A 21,938-nucleotide genomic window follows, 5' to 3' on the forward strand; every position below is an offset into this window, starting at 1 on the left:
AGGAGCCCTGACTTCTGGCGGGACAGCAGACCTCTCACCCAGGGGGGGGGCCGATGAGATCTCCATCAACATCTCCTCCTCCTCATCATCATCAACACACACCCTTCACCCCTCCCCACCCTCTTCCCCCCTCGGAGGTGTCTGGTGACTCTAGCCCCTGTTATCTTGCCCCTCCCTTCATCGTGGAGGAGAGGAAGAGAGAGAGGGAGAGGCTGCAGCCCACTACCACCATGTCCCCAGAGGCCCCTTGCCTGCCTGCCTGCCTGCCTGCCTGTCCGTCCTGCTGCTCAGTACAGCTGTGGCTCAGCACCAGACCCTGACACCAGCTGGGATCTCAACCCTGCCAGAGGATCCACGAGAAGAGCCTCTCTTCATTAGGTGATATTAAGTCTACAGCCACAGCTGCCAAAACCCTCTCCGCTGGTGCTGAGCAGATCCTCTTTCCAGCATGGCTGTGGCACCCCGGGCCCTGGCACCTCTCCTGCCCCTGGTGCTCGCCCTGCTCAGCCTGGCACCGGCGCCCACGTTGGGAGGCTGCCCGGCGGCTTGCCGGTGCTCTTTCGCCATGCTGCAGTGCCTGGAGCTCGATGGTATCACCAGCATCCCGGCGCTGGCAGCGCAAGAGAGCGAGAACGTGACAGAGATGTGAGTATGATGTGACACCTGCTCTGCATGTGCTTCTAACGGAGGATAAGTGTATCGGATGCCCTCGTACGCCTGGATGTTGGTGGTTTGCCAAGCTTCTTTGTTCCCTTAATCTGAGCACTCTAGGTTGGTGTTGAATAAGTTTCAGGTGTCTCAGTGGTCGAGGTTTGGTTTTATGGGGCCAACTGGAAGAGTTCTATTTGATCTGAAAACTGTTGTGGACGAGTTTGTGTTTTCTACAATGGTGTAGGAGCTGCTGATCTAGTCGAGGAGTGCAGAATAATAGAAACTACTCTCCAGTCATTGGAGAAGTTCTCTCATTGAGTGGTTCAAACGCAGCATCCAGTGGAGCAAGATGGAGTTGTTACTTTTACCGTGTCATTCAAGTTTGTGCAACAAAGTCGTTTCCGTTGCTTTGACTCAGAACAACAGGTGCTTCTCTGCATGCAAACGGATGCAGGTGTCACTTTTTTGGTTCTTTAGTCAGATTGAATCCGTGCTCTTTCTTATATCTCGTAGAATTGTTGCATTAGTTTATCACACTGTTACCATGAAGATGTTCTAAGCAAACATCCGACGCTAGCTAGAGATAATTACGGCGAAGAGTATGTGCATGAAGATCACAATGAGTGAAATTCAAATCGTCTTGTTTTTTATACAACAAGATCCTACGCTGCTTTCATACCGTGCGCAGAGTTTGTGAGTGAGCAGCAGAATCCAGATGCTACTTCATGTAACGTAAATCAAGTGCTATTTGAGGAGCATTAGCACGTCAGTAATTTAGTCACTTTGGTCACTGGAAATCAATTATGGATTGCTGCTGACAATAACCCGCACAGAGTGATGGGAACTTGTCGTCCAGATCGTCCAGTGTGCCTCAAAGTGTGGCCTCGGGGTCTTTGAAGGACGTCGGCGGTAGTGTTGTGGAAAACATCACCTCGAAAACGTAGCAACTCCAGCTTTTGTTGGGTTATAAAAGCAGCAATTTTATTGTTGTTTTATGTTTCAAAATACTAAATACTGTCAGAAAAAATGCTGTTGGTGTCAATTGAGATGTAAAACGTGCCCTCATTTTGGGTCTGGAGATCCAACGTCTCATGTTCAATGAACTTTATTACTAATTATACATTATTATTATGTTATTTTAGCCTGAATCTTAAATCTGCTGTCTGCTATCTTCTTGTATCACCAAAATATACTTTATAACCACATTTCTTCTATTTAAAACTTATTTTACTGCAGTTTTTGGGATAAGCTTGGTTTTAAATCTTATTTTTTGTCCAAAACATCAAATATTCTTGACTGAATAAGAACTTATAAGTGTTTAAGTAAAAAAAACACAGCTTTAGGTATCATTTGTTAAGATTTAACACTAAAAACTGAGCTTTATCAGGGCAGGTTACATAAACTCTGTGACATGAAGCTGTCTCCTCCCTCCGTCAGAAACCTCTTTTATCTTTCATATGTAAGATACGTACTCCAGGTAGAAGGACAAGATGCACGTGTCCTTTGATCTCAAGGTTAACAAATCATGACTTCATGTGCCATGCTTTCATTCACAGTGGAGACTCACATGCTTTAATCTCAGATACTCTCCAGCAGGGGAAAGTATTTCTCAATTTCTCAGGCTCAAATTTAAATTCCATTCCTGATGAGCGCTGACCTGCGTGTACCTCTGAGGATGTTCTGACCTAATTCGTGCTCCCTCTCTGCTGCTCGAGAGATGAAGCAGAAAAGATGATGAATTCACTTGATGCTGGTGGTTTTGGAGGCTGCTTTCTTTACAGCCGAACATGTCACACTTTAGATTTAAACACCTTTATGGTCAGACACACCCTGTGGGGAGGTGTTTGAATGAAGCCCGTCCAAGTTATTGCTCGGATGAAGTGAGGCTTGTCGCTCCGCTGTAGCACGTCAGCAGCAGATGACTGTTATTTAAGCTTGGCTTTTTGAAACTTTGCATGGAGAAAGAAGTAGAAACTGACCACCTGTGATTTAAAGAGGGCTGCTGTATTATTATGCAACCCACCATCAGCTCCAACATGGAAAAGTAAATGTCACTCTCTGCACCGCCACGCTGTTCTCTCTTTGTTCCTGTCCCCGGATCTGAGCAATTAGCACTTGTTAAGAAGGAACTACATTTGTTCAAACGCTATTTCCGTGGAGCTAGTCAATTTACCGCCGCTTTTTACCTCTACCCCCCTCTCTCCTCCTCTCTCTCTCTCTCCTACCTCTGAGGTAAATCCTTGTACCTGCAGCTCGACATGTTTCGCAGAGCTCAGGGTGAGGCTTGACATTCTCTCTGAAGCGCTCGATCAATAAGCGAGCGGGCCTTTCTCTGCTTCTGTTTACCGCGCTGCTCGACATGCCAGCAAACAACAACACTTTGCCGTATTGGCTGGCTGTGCGAGGAAATACAGCCGATACGTGGAACAAACAAGGGGCCATTAACCGTGGAACAGGGCCCGAAATTCATCATACGCTGAGTTATAAATTCAATTTTGTGAATTGCCAGTCAATGCCCCCACCCGGGGAACAATAGATGATATACAACCCACTTGGCTCAATCCAATAAGTAAGGGCGATGGGTGATCCTGGGCCCACCTGCCCTGTAATCACATTATTGCTGCGCGGGTCAATCAGACATGAATAAAAAGGTTTGTGTGCTGCAGCTGACAAACAGAGAAGTGGACGCTCGAAACAATCCCACATGCTGGAAGAGGCTGTCGACAAGCAGGGATGACTGCACGTCGGATCTCTCTATCTATCGTTCTATCAATCGATCTATCGTTCTATCAATCGATCTATCGTTCTATCAATCTATCTATCTATCGATCAATCGATTGATCTATTGTTCTATCTATCGTTCTATCTATTTATCTACCTATCTATCGATTTATCTATCGTTCATTTTTCTATCTATATAAATATATATATATAAATCTATCTATTGTTCTATCTATCTATCATTCTATCATTCTATCGATCTATCTTTCTATCTTTCTATCTATTGTTCTCTGTCTATTGATCGATCTATCGTTCTATCTATCTATCTATCTAGCTATCGATTGATCGATCTATCGTTCATTGTTCTATCTCTATCTCTTAATAAATCTATCTATTGTTCTACCATACTATCCATCTTTCTATTGTTCCATTGATCAACCTATCGTTCTATCCATCCATCCATCCATCCGTCCATCCAACCAGAAATAGCAGGCTATCAGGAGCAACAGTTGCTGGATCTGACCCACAGAGCGCATTAAACTGCTGTGGCAGAAATGCTACAAATCCTCTCATACGTACGACCCATTAGAAAAAAGTACTAAAAGCACATTTTAATCATCTTTCAACCAAGACAAATGGATTCAGTAAGGCTTATGTTGAAAGTATCTCAATGCTAATATTCAAGCGAATACGTGAATGTCTTTTTTTCCCTGGTGTTAGTGGACACAGGCCCTAAAGTGTGATGTGGAAATTGTAAGTGCACATACACGTAAGGAGGGACTTTTCAGTGATGTACTGTATTAGACATCTTCTGTTCAGCAGTTAAACGTTTATACTCATAATATGTAACGTTGAATAGAGCCGTTTGAGGCTCCAAAGGGAGATGTATGAAGTCTGCTAAATGGCCTCAAATGATGTCACTCGAGTCAGCGATTGGGGATAAAGACGACTTTGAAAATGACAAAAAAAAAGTTGAGTCAGAAAGGGGCAACCAGGTCAATACTTTGTTAGCCACTACTAGCATAACACACTGTTTCTTGTACCAAACTGAAATTAGTTGCATTGTGGGTAATGTAGGCACAAACGTTTGACACTGAAGACCTAACGCATGGAATAAATAGATGTAATCTGTGTTTCTGTTGCATCGATTTGTGACATATTTAAAAAAAAAATATTATTTGAAAAAACAAAACATTGATCAAATATTATTCAAACTACACTTGTTTAATTCAGATATCCAGTTTGTTTTAGAGTTAGCTAATGCTAATAAATAAAACCTCAGAGTTCGTTTGTCTGTTTTGTCCACAATTGTTGTCCAACGTTACCACATCGCCCTTAAAATAGACTCAATAATCTGTAACTGCTTTAAGAATATGTTCATGTCTTTGGTTGCTCTTGACGCACATAAACAGTCCATGTTTTTCCAATCGTCTTCCATTGTGTCCGCTCAAGGCGCTCTCCTTTCTTACTGTGATTATGTGGTTCATTTTCGGTGGAGACAAAGGATTCCCCAAGGATATTATGATGTTTTCGAGACAGGGCTAAAGACCCTCAGATTCATGAAAATCCTTCAGTATATGAATCATGTTAAAGAAGTGTCCTCCTGAACTAAATGGGCAACAGAAGCAGCACAGGAGGGGGTGTAGTGAGAGGTGGAGCAGGGCAGAGAATGAGGTGGACCGATTGCTCCAGCGAGATCCTTGGTAGGTCCGGCAGTCTATTCAGACATCTCATGAAAAGAGCTCGCTGTCCTTGTGTTGAGTGCTGAATTGATCCACAGCTCACTAGTAATTCTGAGGTTGGCTGTGTCTGGAAAATACTTTCCCATCAGCCTCCTCTACCTGGCATCTTTAAAGGTATTCTTTTTTCCACACTAGCAGTAGATTAAGCTCTTAAATGAGGTTTGTGGGTCCCTGGATCTTCTCGGCTTGTTTTGTTATCTGCTGTTGGCTTGTTTGGTGGATGTCAAGGAGGTCAGATGTTTCAGAGTGGGGTTGAATTTGGATGCTACTCTTCTTCTATTATCTCTTGATTCACATAATTGTGGTTACAGATGCCAATTGCTCCCATATTTTATGTGTTTCGTCCAATCCTTTTTCTTTCCTGTTTCTCTTTCCAATTCTGAAAAATGATGCCTTTAAAAGAGGATTTATTGTTTACGTAATTAGCTGCCAAGTATTGACATAAAGGTGACTCCATCTCAATTCTTCCGTTGCTTTTGGTGTTTAGTGGGAATTATCATCTCCCAGTAGACCGGCATTTCTCTTCTTTACAAACTTTTTGTGGTCTTTTCTTCGACTCAAAAATGCAGCCTGGTCTCACCAAATGGCGTCTGAGTATCATGCTAACCATTTTACATTTTAACATAGCACAATTTTTGCTTTTCTTCCTTCATTTCACGCAATGTAGGCTCTTATCTTTTTCATATAGTGCAGTGATGGCGTGTCACATCACCTGCAAATGTCACAAAGGACTGTGAGGAGTATAAAGAGCAAAAATATTGCCAAACCGACAAAATATGGGTCAATGAACAAAACTCTTTTTGGCTTGTCTAGCTTGTATAATTGTATTTTCAAACAGTTTTTACATTTATTTGACAAAAAAAGGTTTTAAGATGAGATCTTTGCTTAACTGGTTTGTTTTGCTGAGGTTGCTGTGGTATAACTTCCTCTAACACAATCAAAAGCAGGACAGAGTTGCTAACGTTAGCTTAAATTCTGTTAGCATCCAGAACCAACTGCCAAAAAACAGTTGGTAATAGTTGGCTGCGATAGCATGTCACAATACCTGCAAATGTCACAGAGGACTGTGGGTAATATAAAGAGCGAAAAAATGGACAAAGGGACAAGGTACGGGTCAATGGTCAGATTAAACTAACGTTAACAAGACGGCTAACTGTGCTGTGTGCAACCATAAGTCAACATCTACCGCTAATAACATATTGAACACAACGGTTTACTTGGCCAACTAAGGGACTTATTTTCACCCAACCCATAATCTTTTCTTAAACCAACCGAGGAGTTTTGGTGCATAAATCTAACCAAGTAGCGTTTGTGCCTAAACCTAACCAAACTGCGACCATTTCACAACATCAACCATGCGTTTATTATTGATACCATAAACCACAAAGGTTTAGGTCACCTGCCTAATGTCACCCTTGCAGCTAAAGTCAGTTTGTCAGTTCCTGGGCATCAAACAACAAACAAAATACAACAATGTGATGTTACATGAGAGCTAACAGTTCCATATTAGTGGCGAGCAATTTATCGTCATCCCATGAGAGCACGCTGAGAAATGAAAAATGTGTTGTTCTTTTGTACCCTGTCTTTGGTCCAGCTCAAATCCCCTGAAATGATGAACAAAAATGATGATAAACTCCTTTATTTCATTATTTTGCGTGTCCCCGCTCAATGAGTGCTTCTTTTTTGTTGTGTCAAGTGTTTCTTTTCTATCCATTATTTTCATTCATGGGCTTATCATCATAACAACAAAAGGCTGAAGGTCACAGCAAGATGTATGTATCTACCTTCAACTTTCTCTCTTGTCTTTCTCCTTCCTTTCTTTACCAGATACATAGAGAACCAAGCAGGCCTGGAGAATATAACAGAGATCGATCTTGTTAACTACAAAGAGCTAAAGAACCTGTAAGTAATGCTTTTATAGCTACAACTTTAACAACATACTGTAACACAATGGCGAATGTTCAATGATTCTTCCAGACAGTAAGCTAAAGATGTAACACTGTATTTCTACACTTAGAACTGTTTGTTCTGTGAAACCAATTCAATATAAGTTCAAGTTCAGTTAACGAGCCCCCACTCGCTAACTGTTGCTATGTTTTCACTCTCACGCAGTCTCTGATTATAACTTGACAGATTAACCACTTTTTTTCAGGTAACGGTAAAAACAAACAGGTTTCTCATTTAGAGCAGGAAACTGTCAGTTGACATTTGAAATAAACTTCAAAACTATCTCTGCTAGCAGATTTGTTTTCAGCTCTAGCTAGCTAGCCAATAAGGCTAATGCTATGTTCATAAGTTTGTTGAAAAGTGGCTCCAGCTGTTTAAAGAAGCATAAAAAATACTCAAAGACTGAAGCTAAAGCTGCATACATGTAAAATGACAAACTATCTTGATAACTGACAATATATTGTAAGACAATGACAAATGTTCAATGATATATTGTTCCACATAGCAAGCTAACATATTGTATGTTATACTTCTTTACTGCAATAACTCCTGTTTGTTTTGTAAATACAATTCTCAGTCTAGTATTCAATTCAATATACACTTCCAGTTCAGTTCATAATTGCACTTATGAAGCAATAGGTCCTTTATTTCAGACAGAGGTCGACAAAAGCAGATTTTTGAGCAGGCGACGGTCAGTCAACATTCGAAACTTCGCTAGCAGATTTGTTTCCAGCTCTAGCTAGCTAATTAAGCTAATGTTAGCTTCATAAGTAGGTTGAAAAGTATCTCCAGCTGTTTCTATGGTTATAGCAGCACAACATAGTTTACAATCATGCTAAAAGACGAGGCTCAAGCTGCATGTCCCTGGTAAAATGACAAACAAGCATTATAGTAAGGAAAAAATTATGATTAGATCTTGTAGCCTATGCTATCTAAGCAGTTTTTTGGCTGCTTAGTTTGTGTAATTGTATTTTCAAACTGTTTTTTTTTTCATTAATTTTACAAGTGAAAATGCTGTTAAGATGAGGACTTAATCAACTAATGTGTTTTGCTCAGGCTACTGTGGTATAACTTCCTCTAACACAATCAAAAGCAGGACAGCTGCTAGCGTGTTAGCTAAAATTTTGATAGCATCCAGAACCAACAGCCAAAATAGAGTTGGTACTTAATAGTGGGTGTGTTTGATGTGAAAACAGCAATTCTTTATGAAATATAAAAATAGTTCAAGATAGTTATCCGGATATGCTAACTATTGCAGCAGTTAAATCCATTTTTTTTAATCCAGTTTCGCTCTTGTATTTTGGTTTTTGAAAAGGCTACAAACAAAGCAAAACAAAAATCTAACTCTTTAGATGTTCACACTAATGCTATTAGCAATTATTACCCTGTAAACACTGACTCACATGTCGAGAAATTAAAAGCTTGACTGGTTTTACACACAAGATTAGGTTTTTAGCTAACGGTCAACCGCTCCTTGTCTTAGATGGATAAACGTTATACGTTAAACGTAAATATGATTGACAGCACCTTTTAATGATAGATTAATCATTTTATTAGGAAAATACCCAAAACTGATTGATTTGGGGTTCTTAAATGTGAGTACAAGCAATGTGAATTTATCAACTTGGACAAAAGGGTGAGCACAATCCACTGGTACAACAATGTAACCCCTGCTTTTGTCCCTCTCAAACAAACTCACCAAAGTTTCAGCTCTTAGTTTTGATGCTTTATTTCTTGTTCTATGTTCATGTCATTGTGCTTTCTCCCCCTCTCTCCAGCACCGTCACATCTTGTAAACTGAGGCTCATCTCCGCCAATGCCTTCCAAAACAATCTCAAGCTGCAGTATGTGTAAGTGTCCTTGTCGATACAAAAGGATTGTCTCGCCCCCGTGTCATGTTGTGACCTGTGTGGGGGTCAGCCTATTTGTTCGTGTCACTCAGAGAGACGGCCATTTAGTGCTGCACATGTCACATGAAGTGAGGGCTACATTTCCCAAAATCACAGTGACTCAGTCCTTGTTCAAGTAGGTGTATTACTCATGCGGATATCTGGTAAAAGTGTGAGCTCATTTGATACTGGAGCCACAAATTCTATTAAAACTTTTCTTTCTAGGCAGATATGAAGTAAATGTGGTTGTTGAAAATAGTCTTTGGGATCCTATCATAATTACAGCTCAGTCTTGATTCATTAGTATTCTTACGTACGGGATTAAGTTTATCTAATAGGACAATTTGCTATACTTATATACTTATTTATATAGTTATACATTGAATTTGTTTCATTTTTTGCTCTTGGTAAAACAAAATAGGCGATTTATTTTAGTTTTTTAAAGATATATGCAATTGTGATGAGCTTTCTCACACTTCTCAAGATATTTTATAGACTAAATAGTCACCGATTGTTTTAAGAAAAACTAATCAACAGATAAAGGCATAAAAATCAATAGAGGAGTCTTTGGGTAAAGCTTGGAACTCATTTAATTCTGCAATTGTTTTCCTTTGTTTGCTGCATGTATGGTACCAGAAATGTTCCGTTGTGTGCGATAGGAAACTTATATTAACCAGTAATCACCTAATTTTAGCAAATATCTAGAAAACAGAACAGCATGCTGTCTAGCAGTTATATTTTCTCTTTTTATTAAGTTTTTAAAAGTTAAACCATGTCGATTCTTTCCGTCTTTTAATTTCCGAAAAACAGAAAACAACCCGACAATCCAGACCCAACGAGTCGATTGAAGGCATCAAATCTGTCTATTCATCAGCCTCTGACCCTTATCGCTACCATCTTGTCCTCATCGTTTTACTGAGTGTGCGACATGTCCGATGTTGTTTATCTGAAAGACAGGTGGGGGGGGGGGGTTGTACGCGGTCTTAGGCGGGGTGAGCTCGAGAAATTGGAGAAGACATCCACCAGTCACCTTTTACTCGCTCACTTTGGCGGATTATCGACAACTGATGCATAATAAATACACTCCACTAAGGGTCCATTATCACTTAATCAATATTTCACTGTGGAGCGAGAGGGTGGGCTGGGCTTGGGGGGCTTCTGTGTGACAGATGTGTTTCTGAGATTGAGACGGACAGACTATAACCGATCTAAGCAGGGGACATGATGGCTAGAAGCACTTCCCTTCCTCTCTACTCTTTATCCACAATCCTCCCAGAATCGTCTTTTATAAAATTACATTTCTTGCGAATGACGAAAGGAAAATGAGCCGCTATTCCCGGTTCTGCTCCCCCCCTGTGGGCAGGAATCGAGCCGGTAATGGATAAGCCCCAATGGCTAACCCTTCTGACATGAACTTTTGGGAGCAAGGAAAACAAATAATTGAACCCTTGGCCCTGCCAGAGTGAATATGTATTGACTTCCATGTGTGCGCTCCCCAGTGTGGCTTTCTGTCATCTTCTGAGGGAGGTTTTTATTTACAGCCCGGGTCCTAGACTGTCTGAGGATCATTTGAGAGCCCCTGTGATGATATTTTAGTGGCCTGAGAGGATTGACAAAAGGATATGAAGCATTCATCAATCACAGGTTCAGTATGATAGCCTGACAGACACAATTTTAAGACGTAGGATCACATTTTCTTCTTAATTTGACTAACTGAGAGGCTACAGCAAATCTAAAGGCTCTTTCAGGCTGTACTTAACCACAGCTATTCTTTAAGCTAAAGGCTAATGTCATCAAGCTAACCTGTTTCTTGGAAAACTGGAGTATAGAATAATATGACTCCCAACTTTCCCTCAGGTGCCACAGAAGCGTCAGGGAGACCATTTCCAAAACAACAAACAAAATGATCTCAAGCATTTTATATTCATCCTTTTCAGCAGCTTTGTTTCGCATTTAAGCTAACATTTGCTTATTTTTACACAACACAAAACAGCTAAGGCTGGTTGGAAGGTCATGAACCAAATCAAAAGCATTGGTGATGGATCTCGGATCCCATCGGCTATAGTCTGAGACGATATAACCTCTGGAGACACCTGTGAACATGCCGGGCGGTAAGCGATAATCGACTTCCCGTCAAGACTTCCTCGTTTGTTGAACGGAGGTCGGATCGATCTGATGCATTCGAGGAAGTTGGGACATCTGAAAGCTGAATGGCTTTCGTGATCAAGGGAATTTATCTCAAGTTAAATTTTAGATCTAAAACAGATTGTTAGGTGTTAGCATGCAGATGTCTGTTTATAGATATTAATGAGAAGCCTGCTGATACGTGATTGGTCAATATTACTCGGACTCAAACAGAACACTTGCCTTCCCGGAAATCCACATCCCTGCGTACAATAGAGATTAGAGATATTGAAACCTGACTATGGTGGAAGATAAAAACTCTGAGGATCACCAAAGGGATTACAATTCATCCTGAGGGGGGCATGAGAATGTTTGTACCAAAGTTTGATGGCAATCCATCCAACGGTTGTTGAGACAATTCCCAGTAAACCACCAATTGTGTCGCCATTTCCACCAAATGTCAACATGATGGTGGTGGAGGAGAAAATGTCAGGGGTTCGGATTTAAATTTGCCAGATGGTTGAAAATCTACCTGATGGCGCCAATCAATAAAGAAGAAGTCTTGACTTGTTTGTGGCACCAGAAAATGTACGTGGATCATGAGGTTCATCCTTGGGAGACCATGGATGTCTTGAGGCAGGAAATGTGGGGAGTAGAGAGTGGGGGATGACATGCACCAAATGATCAGACAGGGAGTCGTACCTGCGATCAGTGTGTCGAGGACTGTAGCCTCTGTCGATAGGGAGCCTGCTCTACCAACTGAGCTGAACCAGTGCCCCAACGTGATTGCTGTCAAGATATTTCACTTCAAACCAAAAATGTTAACCTGTAGTTGGAAAACTAACGGGATTACCAAAGACAGTAGGATTCATCTTCTGAGGACCATGAATGTCAACACAACATAATGGAAATTGTTGTGATACTGAACATGGCGGTGCAGCTACAAAAACTGAAACAACATCCTTCCTCTGAGAAATGTTTGTGACTCTGGACTAATCACCTAATGTACTGAACACTGAGCAAACACACAGAGAGGTGTGCTGGAGGTGTTTGTGAATGTTGCTCCTGCCTGGCGAGACATTCTTGCCAAGGTAATTGATCAGAACCCATTTGGATGCATTAACGTTTTCCACTGAGAGTAATTCAAAGCAGGTAAGCTTTGCTCTGAAAGTGAGCAATCAAAGCACAGCGTGACTCAACTGCAGAACGCGACTGTACAACAATGGTGTAAAGAACATTTGTGCTTTAGTTTTTCTTTAATTTGAAGCTGCAATTAGTTTCATTATTTATTGAAGATGTATCGTGTTTCTTGAAGCAAGATTTAAGGAGATGGTTTGATGAAGGTTTGAGGAAAATAAAATGTTCCACAAGTGAAAGCTTTTCAAACGTCTAGGTTGAATTACTTTTGTGTTACTTACTGTAGAACAGCATATCGAATGTTGCTCACCTTGTTTCTCTCTTTGTTTCGTAGGAACCTGGCGTCAAACTACCTTGAACACATCTCCTGGAGGGTGTTTCATTTTCTCCCCCTGCTCAACCTGTGAGTGCCCTCAGGTTCATAATGAGAACACTCTCAATCATTGAAATAAGTTTGAACTCACAGGAGGTGAAGTTGGCTTGAAAGGAGAAAATAATCTGACTGATTGAACAACACAGCAGCATAAGGGACCGAGAAAACATAAACCACCACAATCTACCGCTGCCTGTGACCAGTTCCCTTCAGTGGTTATATTTGTTCACTTAGCAGCTTAAGTCTTGGTTCAAAAGTTGCAGGTTGCCAACAGTATATTTTTGATACTGGATCCATCATTTGTTTACCATTACTTTGGGAAATGGTGCATTTGCTTTAATGTCTTGATGGCTCACAATAGGAAAATGTTTCTGCCCGTTCTTACGACCAACTTGTAAATAACCTTGGTTATTGGCCCAAGGCTTCAAAGTATCCTACATAGTGTGCCTTTCCTTACTGAGCTGTGATGAGTTGGAAATATGCTTGTGTTGATTAATATCAGTGTATTATTTGAGATAATAGGGAGGTAGGCATTGCGTTTTTAAAAAGGGAAACAGCAGGTTAAGCCTCCCACTCCAATAATTTTCATACAGTCTCTAAATCAAAAGTCAACTTTATCTAGTAGGTCTGCAAATTGAAGACGCCTAAACCCGTATGCGCTGCCTTGGCGGTTTCTGTTTTGATTCGTGAAACATGAGCAAACAATTAACAAGGATTCAAGTAGCTTGCACATTTGCTGAAACGGGCCTGTGGCCACTGTTTTTTCAGAGGTTAACTCACAGGTCAAAACCTTTTCAGTGCAGGACAGCCACTCTTTCTCTCAAGTTCTCACTCAGAGTTTTTTAAAGTCGAGCTGAAACTTCATTTCGAGAGTATCTAGCTTCCGTATCGTGACGTGTTTCCGAGTGAAACAGGACGTGCAGGCGGGACATATCATTAGAGGGATTTGATTTGATCGTTGAGAAGTGGGTGTAGACAGACGTTCTCCACAGCGCAGTAGCTAGCTAACTGACCGAGCGTTCTTGGTGCTCTGCGGCTAAATGTTGCAGATTGATTGGTTGAAATTGTTTGGTGCTAACTTACGTAAGCACGCGTGAAATTTAGTTTTACCGGAAGAAAAAATTATCGGATTTTGATATAAGAATACGAAGAAATTTATTTTCTGTATTTTTCTGGCCTATATTGTCAAATAGATGCACAATATTACCGGGGATGTGATCTAAAAGGATTAAAATGACATTTTTCATTTCACCTCGACTTTAAAGCTTAGGAAAAGAAGAGAACCAAAGTTAGAGCGTATGAATTTTCTTGTTAATGTTCGATCCAAATGGTTTTGCTTCAAACTACAAAAGTTCATAGTGTGTTCAAACATTAAGTGAGCCAGTGCTTAGTAAAAACAGCCATGTTTGTGATAAATAAACTCCTGTTGTTAAAACCATTTAATCACAACAATGAGAAAGTGAATATTTAGCAGGAGAGCTAATGTTCCTCCCTCTTCTCCTCAGGGTTCTGAGGGACAACCCCCTCGTCTGCTCCTGCGACCTCCACTGGCTCCAGCAGTGGCAGCGGAATGAGCGAGGTGACCTGGACAATCAGATGCTGTCGTGTTTCACCAACCAGCAGGAAGTTCTCCTCAACACTTTGGTGATAGACAACTGCAGTACGTTCAGCTTTCTCGCACCATGTTGTGATGATAGATTTTGTTGTTTGTGATGTTTGTTTATAATCAGAAAGTATTCAGAAGGTGATTCATGAAAAGATGAGGAGAGCCCCTCCCCTCTCAGAATGATGTTTTGCGTGTTGCATATTTGACCTTCACTTTGCAGGAACATGCCTGTTCGTTACACTAGAAGGTCGTTTACACATTCATCTGCTAAAAGAGAAAAAGCAGAACAAGAAATATTTGCATTTTTTACATTGCAGAATTTTTTAGGGAGGGAAAGGAGGATATTTTAAGAATTTTAATAAGGTAAACAGAGGGGTACGACCAATTCACACACATCAACCAAAGTATTTTTCAGAATCATAAAACATGCCCGTGGGGGACCTTTAAATATCTAATGGTAAAATAGCTACATTTTTCAATCCTTTTGATTCATATGTTTATTTTGCATCACATCTTTAACAGAAAAAGGTTAAAAAGTGCCTCAAAAATTGTTTTAAAAGTTAAAAAAAAAATAAAAATAAAAATCAAATGCTAAAACAATAAAAAAACAACTCAATCACATCAATAAAACATAAACAAGACAGTTTAAAACACACAACTTTACAAGATTACAACAGATGGTCAAGGCCAGTATGAACACAGGAGTCTGAAGCTGCTTTCGGAGATTAAAACGGTTAAAATGTGTAAAAGTCTCCTTCTGTTGTGGTGTAACAAAAAGACACATCTTAACAACACAAGATACAAAAAGTAGAAAATAACAGCCATTTGTTCTTCCTGTTTCTCCATATTAGTGCCTCATACAAGCAGGTGCAGTGAAATGCCGGGAAGAACCATTTCTGTAATCACATACAGTAGGAGCATCTTGTTGCCAGGAAACATACGAGCAAGTTTTTGTTTCTCAGAACTGCTAAAAAAAGAAAGCTTAGTTTTACCATCCAATGAGCGACCTGTGCTCCTCTGTGCTCACACTGTCTCCTCTGCTGCTCTCAGGTCTGCCCGAGGTGACCATCAATTCCAAGTCCAAGTACAAGATTCAGGAGGGAGGAAACCTGACGTTTGAGTGCATCGTGACAGGAAGTCCAACTCCCAGTGTGAGGTGGAGAACGGCACAGCTCCACTCTCGCTTCTTCACGCAGGTAGTAACACATTTCACTATCAATATGTAGTATATACTGATATTAATAACATTTTCTAGTTGGTGCACATGTTGCTTTTGTGATTTTTTAAAGGGTCTCTGGACAAAGGGTTTTTAAAGCCCCTTTTTTGATATGTGATATTTGACTGTATAATTAAAATAGTCAAGGTTTAGGTTTTAAACGAAAGGTTGAGGACCCAGATGCAGGCTGATATAAGATGATCTTTATTTAAACAAAAAGGCAGAAGGCAAAACAAAACGGATTTGAGGAGTCCAAGGGGGGCAGGCAAACAAAATCCAATGGCAAAAAGGTCCAACAAAAAAGGTTATAAATAATCCAAATAAATCAGAAAGTGAAAATACACACAGGGAACTCTGAGAACAAACTAACACTGAGATGGTTGCACGTGGACAGACCACAACGAACTATCCCAGGGACATGGAAAGACAAAGACTAAACACACTGGGGAGGTGAGACTAATCGAGCACAGGTGAGACAATCAAGGGTGCAGGTGAAAACACTAAGGGCAGGGCACATAACCCAACAGGCGGGAAAACGCACAAAGGCAGGAAGTAAAACAAGACAGGACATACATGTGGCAAGAACTTCAAAATAAAACAGGAAACACTAAAAACCAAAGTCAGGACTTTGACAGGAGAACTCCAGGAGATAATCTCTAAACAATGAGACACAAATGAATTAACTAAATAAGACTAAATCAAGACAAGAACACAGAATACATCAAATACAGAACCAAACAATACAACTCATGACTATACAAATCCAGCCTGAACAAACCATTTCTTTTTTCAGGATGACAACTCATGATACTGTGAAAAACAAAACATCACCTCACCTACATGGGCTCAATAATGTGGTATAATTAAGAAGTGTTTCAGGTGGTTGACCAAAATAAAAGATCAATTGTTATTTAATTTTATTTAGATATATATATATATATATTTTCTTTTCTTACAAGTTTTGCCCAAAAAACTTTTTTTTTTTTTTAGAGTCCTAGTAAAGTGTTGCTGAAAAAAGAAACACACTGATATGCTAGCTGGAGAACTTTGAAGAGATATTGTGGCCCAAAAAAACATCTTTCGGTTTCTGAAAAGTTTGTGGGTAGAGAAAATAGAGGTGGTGATGGAATAAAGACACAGCTGCATGCCGATTTACTAAATACTGTTAAACTGTTAAAATCTCTGTTATATTACAAATCAAATCGAAACGTAGAAGACTACTTGGCCTTGTCATGTGACATTAGGCTATAAGAAAAATATAAAATATAAGCAAACTTATCCTTAACTTACCCCATTTTCAACCGCTTCAGTCAATAATGTAGCAGCACAGCTAATGAGATAAAAAAAGGAATATATAGCTGGAGATTTCAAACTCAGTCCTCTAGCTCAGAGGTAGTGACGGGAGGTAAGACTCTGAGGTTTTTGTCCACAAGCACTGTGCCTTTCCTCGACACCTCTTTAATGCCTGAGACTTCTTTTCTTGCTCTCTATCCAGGACTTCATGTTTTGCTGATATGATTTGTTCAATAGCCTCCCCAAAAAATATGAAACTCCCCTCTCTCCGCTTTATTGATGCTTTCAACTTTAAAATGCACTTTCACTCTCTCTGGCTTTTAACCGTGTCTGAGTGTTGTTGCTTGTTGCTGTGTTTGTCCGAGGACACAAGTCTGTAGTCTGTGTGCAGACTTTTAAAACGTACTCCTTTGTTACATTTTTATTAACTATTTTCAGTAGTCACTTTATTATCTGCCTCTCTTACTGTGCTGTAAAGCTCTTTAAGTCGACTGTGCCGTGCTTTAAGCCACATAAAAAAAGTTGGGTGTTGTTATCTATTGATTGACAGCGCAGTAAATCAGATCCCATTTCATCCCTCTACCCTGTATATACCTCTAAGTGATCCATACGTACTCGTGCCCTGTCTGCATTAACCTCCTCCGCTCTCTGTGTGCGCTGTCGTCCGCTGCTGCAGGAGAGAATCAGCGGCTCCACGTTACATCTGCTCCTCTACCTCATCAACGTTTCCTCCTCGGACAACCTGCACAACCTAACCTGCGAGGCCGAGAACCAAGCTGGGCCCGGTGAGGAGATGGTGCAATTGGACATTGAGTGTAAGTGCCTGCAAAATAAAACACCACACTCTTGAAAGCTCACAGGCTCAATACGAGTCGTCGGGGCTTAATGGAGGTTAGGGCGAGAGCACACTGGGGCCATTTTTTCGAGTGCAGGCAGGGTGGACAGGCAGAGAAAAGGAAAAATGCACTGCGCTGATTTCTTCTAAATGCCCCCTCTACAAATACGAGCATGCACCCACCATGCTTCTAATGGAGCTCTTTGTCATCTGCCACTCACTCCGGCGACTGGTGAGAAGTGTTAAAACCAGAAGTGAAGTGCTGCAGGTATGGCTCGCCATTAAATGCAGGGATACAATGAGAGGACAAAAGAGAGTGAACTTTCCTCGCCTCACTCTTAAAGAACTCCTTCGCCGCGTATACACTGTACTTCTGAATTACAGCTGCAGCTTGACCCTGGAGGTTTGCTGTTGTTTCGGATGCATTAGTGCATCTGGAAGTTGGCGCACACCGAAAGAATGACAGCACCCAGCGGTCCCACAGAAAACAGAGTCAGATGCATTAGTGATACATTACTGAAAAAATACTGCCCAAACAATATCATATATCACAAGTCAGTGACACTCATTAGAAAATAAAGCCAAAAAGAGCGGGGGCGCCAATCAGCTCAAGCCAAATGCACAAGCATCAAGGGACAGATAATGAACGTCAGGAAAATGGGGCTGATAACCCGCGCGAAGATCTGATTTGAGCCTGTGCTAATGGACTTTTCCCTCCTACTCCGGAAAACCGCTTCATCCGCACTGATTGGCAGTCTGTAAATGCGTTAGTGCAGCTAATCTATCAACATCAGCCCCCCTGGTGGACGGACACTCGTTAACCGCTAGCCCTTTAATTACTCTTAATTACCTCCCAGAACAGTGGGTGTTTACTGCTGAGTGGCTCTCCGTGCCATTGATTCGTGGCACTCGTGTGGGTTCCCTTCTCATAAAAGAGCTTTTCTACATCAGGTGTTTTTTTGCAAAGTCATTTTTTATTTTGGCTTCACAGTTAAAAGGTAAATTCAGAGTTTTATGAATACCCGTCTTTAAAGGAGTTAATGTTTTGTATTCAAAGGCTCCTGGTGATGCCACATTTTTTCCCAATGCGTTCATTGTCTGCTCTGAGGCCTGAGAAGTGGCAGGCTAATTAAACATAATTCTAGCCTTCCTTTTAAACCCTGCAGTGAAAAAGCTTGCGGAGGGTTAGTAGGGGTCGTTAATGGATGATTAGTTAAATGTGGTAAACAGCGCTAATTTCCACTCGGTGTAACGGACTTCAGCGGGGCGAGACAAATGCCTCGGTATCCCCCTTAGCGCAGCACTTTGCGAGGCTGGGTCATGGGTTAAGAGCAGCAGTGCAGCGTGAGGGGTCTCCGCTCCTGAGAGTCGTGTTCGATCTAAACCATTTCCTGTAACTTCCTGTCCGGCTGAGCTTCCAGGTAGCTTTTGTGGTCAGGGGCACGACGACGACCAGGATTCATTATTCATGGCAGGTCAGCACAGGTTTGCTGTACAGATGGAGAACATTGATTCATGGAAAGTCAGAGGGAACCTTTAGGGAACATCAAAAAACGTTGTGTGTTACACATGATGCAGTATATCACAGCATATGAGATAGATGCTTAGGGGAGCGTATCTGTGTTTCCCAGCTCAACATCCTCTTGAAACAACCTTTTGTGATCAGATTAAAGTGTTGTACGTGCACAACAATGTTTTTCTCTGAGGGTAAATTTCAATTTATAACTCCCCAGGTCAATATGTTTTAATCATCCATCTATAGCTTAACGCCTACTGATATTATACTCCTTAAAACCTAGTCCTGGGGGTTCCTGACTAAAGACATATCTCCACAGTGGCTGAACAGATTTTCACCATTCCAAGTGCATTTGAACCGTCTGTCTTCATCTGATCATATGCCGTTAAACTGTGAAGATAGGATATCTGGTCTGGGCAGACAGGACGCTGTAAATGACCCCATGCTCTGATAGCAGGGCTAAATAGCTCGTCTGGCTCCATCTAAAGAGACTATTAAAAACTCTGCATGAAATATTTTGTTGCTTTTGGACTAACCCAGGCTAAACTGTCTCCCTCTGTTTCCTGTGTTTATGCTAAGCTAAGCTAAGTGGCTTCTTTGTATTTTCTGCACACAGATGGAATCAAGCCTACTGACGTCACACTCCTCTAAACCGAGGCCCTAAAATTCGCAGGGAAAGACAGTTTTTAAACATTGATACCACCACAGTGGCTGAACAGATTTTCCCCATTTAAACTGCATTTGAAACGTCCATTTCTGTTCGAACATATGCAATCAAATTGTGTAGATAAGATATCTCTCACCTGGGCATACAGGACCCCGGAAATGACCCCGTGCTCTTATACCAGGAGTAAATAGCTCGTCTGGCTCCCTCTAAAGAGAGCATTAAAAACTCTGCTAGAAATATTTTGTTACTTTTAGACAGAGCCAGGCTAGCGGTTTCCCCCTGCCTCCTGTGTTTATGCTAAGCTAAGCTAAGTTGCTACTTTGTATTGTGTGCACAGACATGGAATCAAGCCTTGATGTTATACTCCTCAAAACATAGGTCCTAAAATTTGCAGGGAAAGACAATTTCAAACATTGATACCTCCACAGTGGCTGAACAGATTTTCCCCATTCAAACTGCATTTGAAACGTCCATTTCTGTTTGATCATTTGTAAATAAACTTTGAAGATAAGATAGCACTTTCTGCGAACAGAGGACCGTGGCAACATAGAGAGGAACAACTGTTTAGGGAGCTTAGCACACAGAACACAGGGGGATATAGGAAGTCTGTCTCTTTCCAAAGAGACCTTTTAATGAACATTTTGTTGTCTTTGGAAAGAGCTAGGCTAGCTGTTTCAAGTCTTTATGCTAAGCTAGGCTAAGTTAAGCCAACTTGCTAGGTGTAACTTCATATTTACCACATGGACATGAAAGTGGTATCAACCCTCATCTATCTCTGTGCAAAAAAGATACAACTTTTGATTAAGAGTTCCCATGAAAAGGTTGGCAGAGTGCTTTTTTATTCACATATTTCAGTGTTTCCTGTTAAGACGGAACAACAGGGAGGGACTGATGGCGGATATCGATTGGTGATTACTCCAAAACTTGACTGAATTTGAACTCCGGGAGAACAGCACGGAGAGTGGCAGGAAATTCAAAAGGGTTAGCAAGCACAGGATGCTAACAGGCTAGCTAGCTCTAAGATCCTGCGCTCTGGATAGTAATGGTAAAATACCTACAAAAGGATGTTTTATTCATTGTTGAGCCAGGTAATGCCATATAGCAGGGCGGATGTCATAAATGGATGGATGCTATAAACTTCTAGACATCTATTCTGAATTCATGGGAACTTTTAACTCTTCCTCGACATTGCAGTTTAGAAATGTCAGAAGCAGATGATCCAATTTTCTTCTTCTCTCAAATCCGTCCTCCCCCTGCAGTTCCGGTAAAAATCATCTTCCTGTTGGACGCCGTGCAGCAGCACCACTGGTGTTTCCCCTTCGCTGTGGATGGAAATCCTGAACCAACCATCGAGTGGCTTTACAACGGCAGTGAACTCAAAGAGACCGTCTACAAGTACACGCAGCTCATCCCCGACACGGGTGACGGATCGGTGAAGCACGGTTGTCTCTTCCTCAACAAGCCCACCCACGTGGACAACGGCAAATACACTCTGATTGTGCAGAACAAACTTGGTCGGGACAAGGCCACAGCCAATGGGATGTTTATGATCAGCCCCTTCGAAGACCACAATCCTGAGGGGATAATTCCAGGTGAGTTCCTGAAACTGTTGCAGGATGTTGTTCCGAGCAGTATCCCCTAACGAGGAGAGGAGGCCATTAGGGCAGAGGAGTCTATCTGAATAACAATGATTGGTCCAGTGTTGGAACAATAACTTGATTAATTACTTAAATCTTAACAATAACATCCACAAATAGAGTCATTACAGGGCAATAATAAGGCACAAAGCAGAAACAGGCTGATAATTGAGAAGCGCTGAGAGTGGGTTCCTGAAGGACTTTGCATTAAAGATTATTAAGTATATAATTACATGCTTATGAAACATGTCATAATTACATGTTAGAGATCTGTGAATTTACATACTGACCACGTTCTTTATGAAGGTTATGTTTCTCGTTAAAAGAATTCCCTCAGAGACAAACCTGACACAGTCGTGTTCCCAAAACAGATTTTTAGCACATAAACATTCATATTCACACCCTTAATGAGTATGTGTATGTATTAGTGCTTTAGTTTTATGTAGGTTGTGTGGATCGGCTATAACAAGAACAACAAACTGCTTTCCCTGAGTGTGTAGAATATTTATATTAAAGCTCCTGTGAGGAGTTTTTCTCTGGGTATGAAACAGACTGATATTAATTCTGATGACTCTATATGAGCT

At 41.1% G+C, this 21,938-nt stretch overlaps 1 protein-coding gene across 1 annotated transcript in view; it reads left to right on the top strand.

The window, feature by feature from the left end:
- The first annotated feature begins 448 nt into the window (after positions 1-448).
- The window catches only part of ntrk1 (neurotrophic tyrosine kinase, receptor, type 1), a 39,051-nt gene continuing 17,561 nt past the window's right edge, over positions 449-21,938 (top strand). Inside the window, exons 1-8 of the mRNA XM_069655909.1 lie at positions 449-645; positions 6,942-7,016; positions 8,840-8,911; positions 12,546-12,614; positions 14,090-14,244; positions 15,241-15,386; positions 17,376-17,514; positions 20,977-21,309. Coding sequence (XP_069512010.1) covers positions 449-645; positions 6,942-7,016; positions 8,840-8,911; positions 12,546-12,614; positions 14,090-14,244; positions 15,241-15,386; positions 17,376-17,514; positions 20,977-21,309 — 1,186 coding nt within the window. The remainder of the gene's footprint in view (positions 646-6,941; positions 7,017-8,839; positions 8,912-12,545; positions 12,615-14,089; positions 14,245-15,240; positions 15,387-17,375; positions 17,515-20,976; positions 21,310-21,938) is intronic.

The sequence above is a fragment of the Semicossyphus pulcher genome, unplaced genomic scaffold (genome assembly GCF_022749685.1).
Source record: "Semicossyphus pulcher isolate SPU_LCO1_2020_fin unplaced genomic scaffold, fSemPul1.0.p SCAF_9, whole genome shotgun sequence".
Taxonomy (NCBI): domain Eukaryota; kingdom Metazoa; phylum Chordata; class Actinopteri; order Labriformes; family Labridae; genus Semicossyphus; species Semicossyphus pulcher.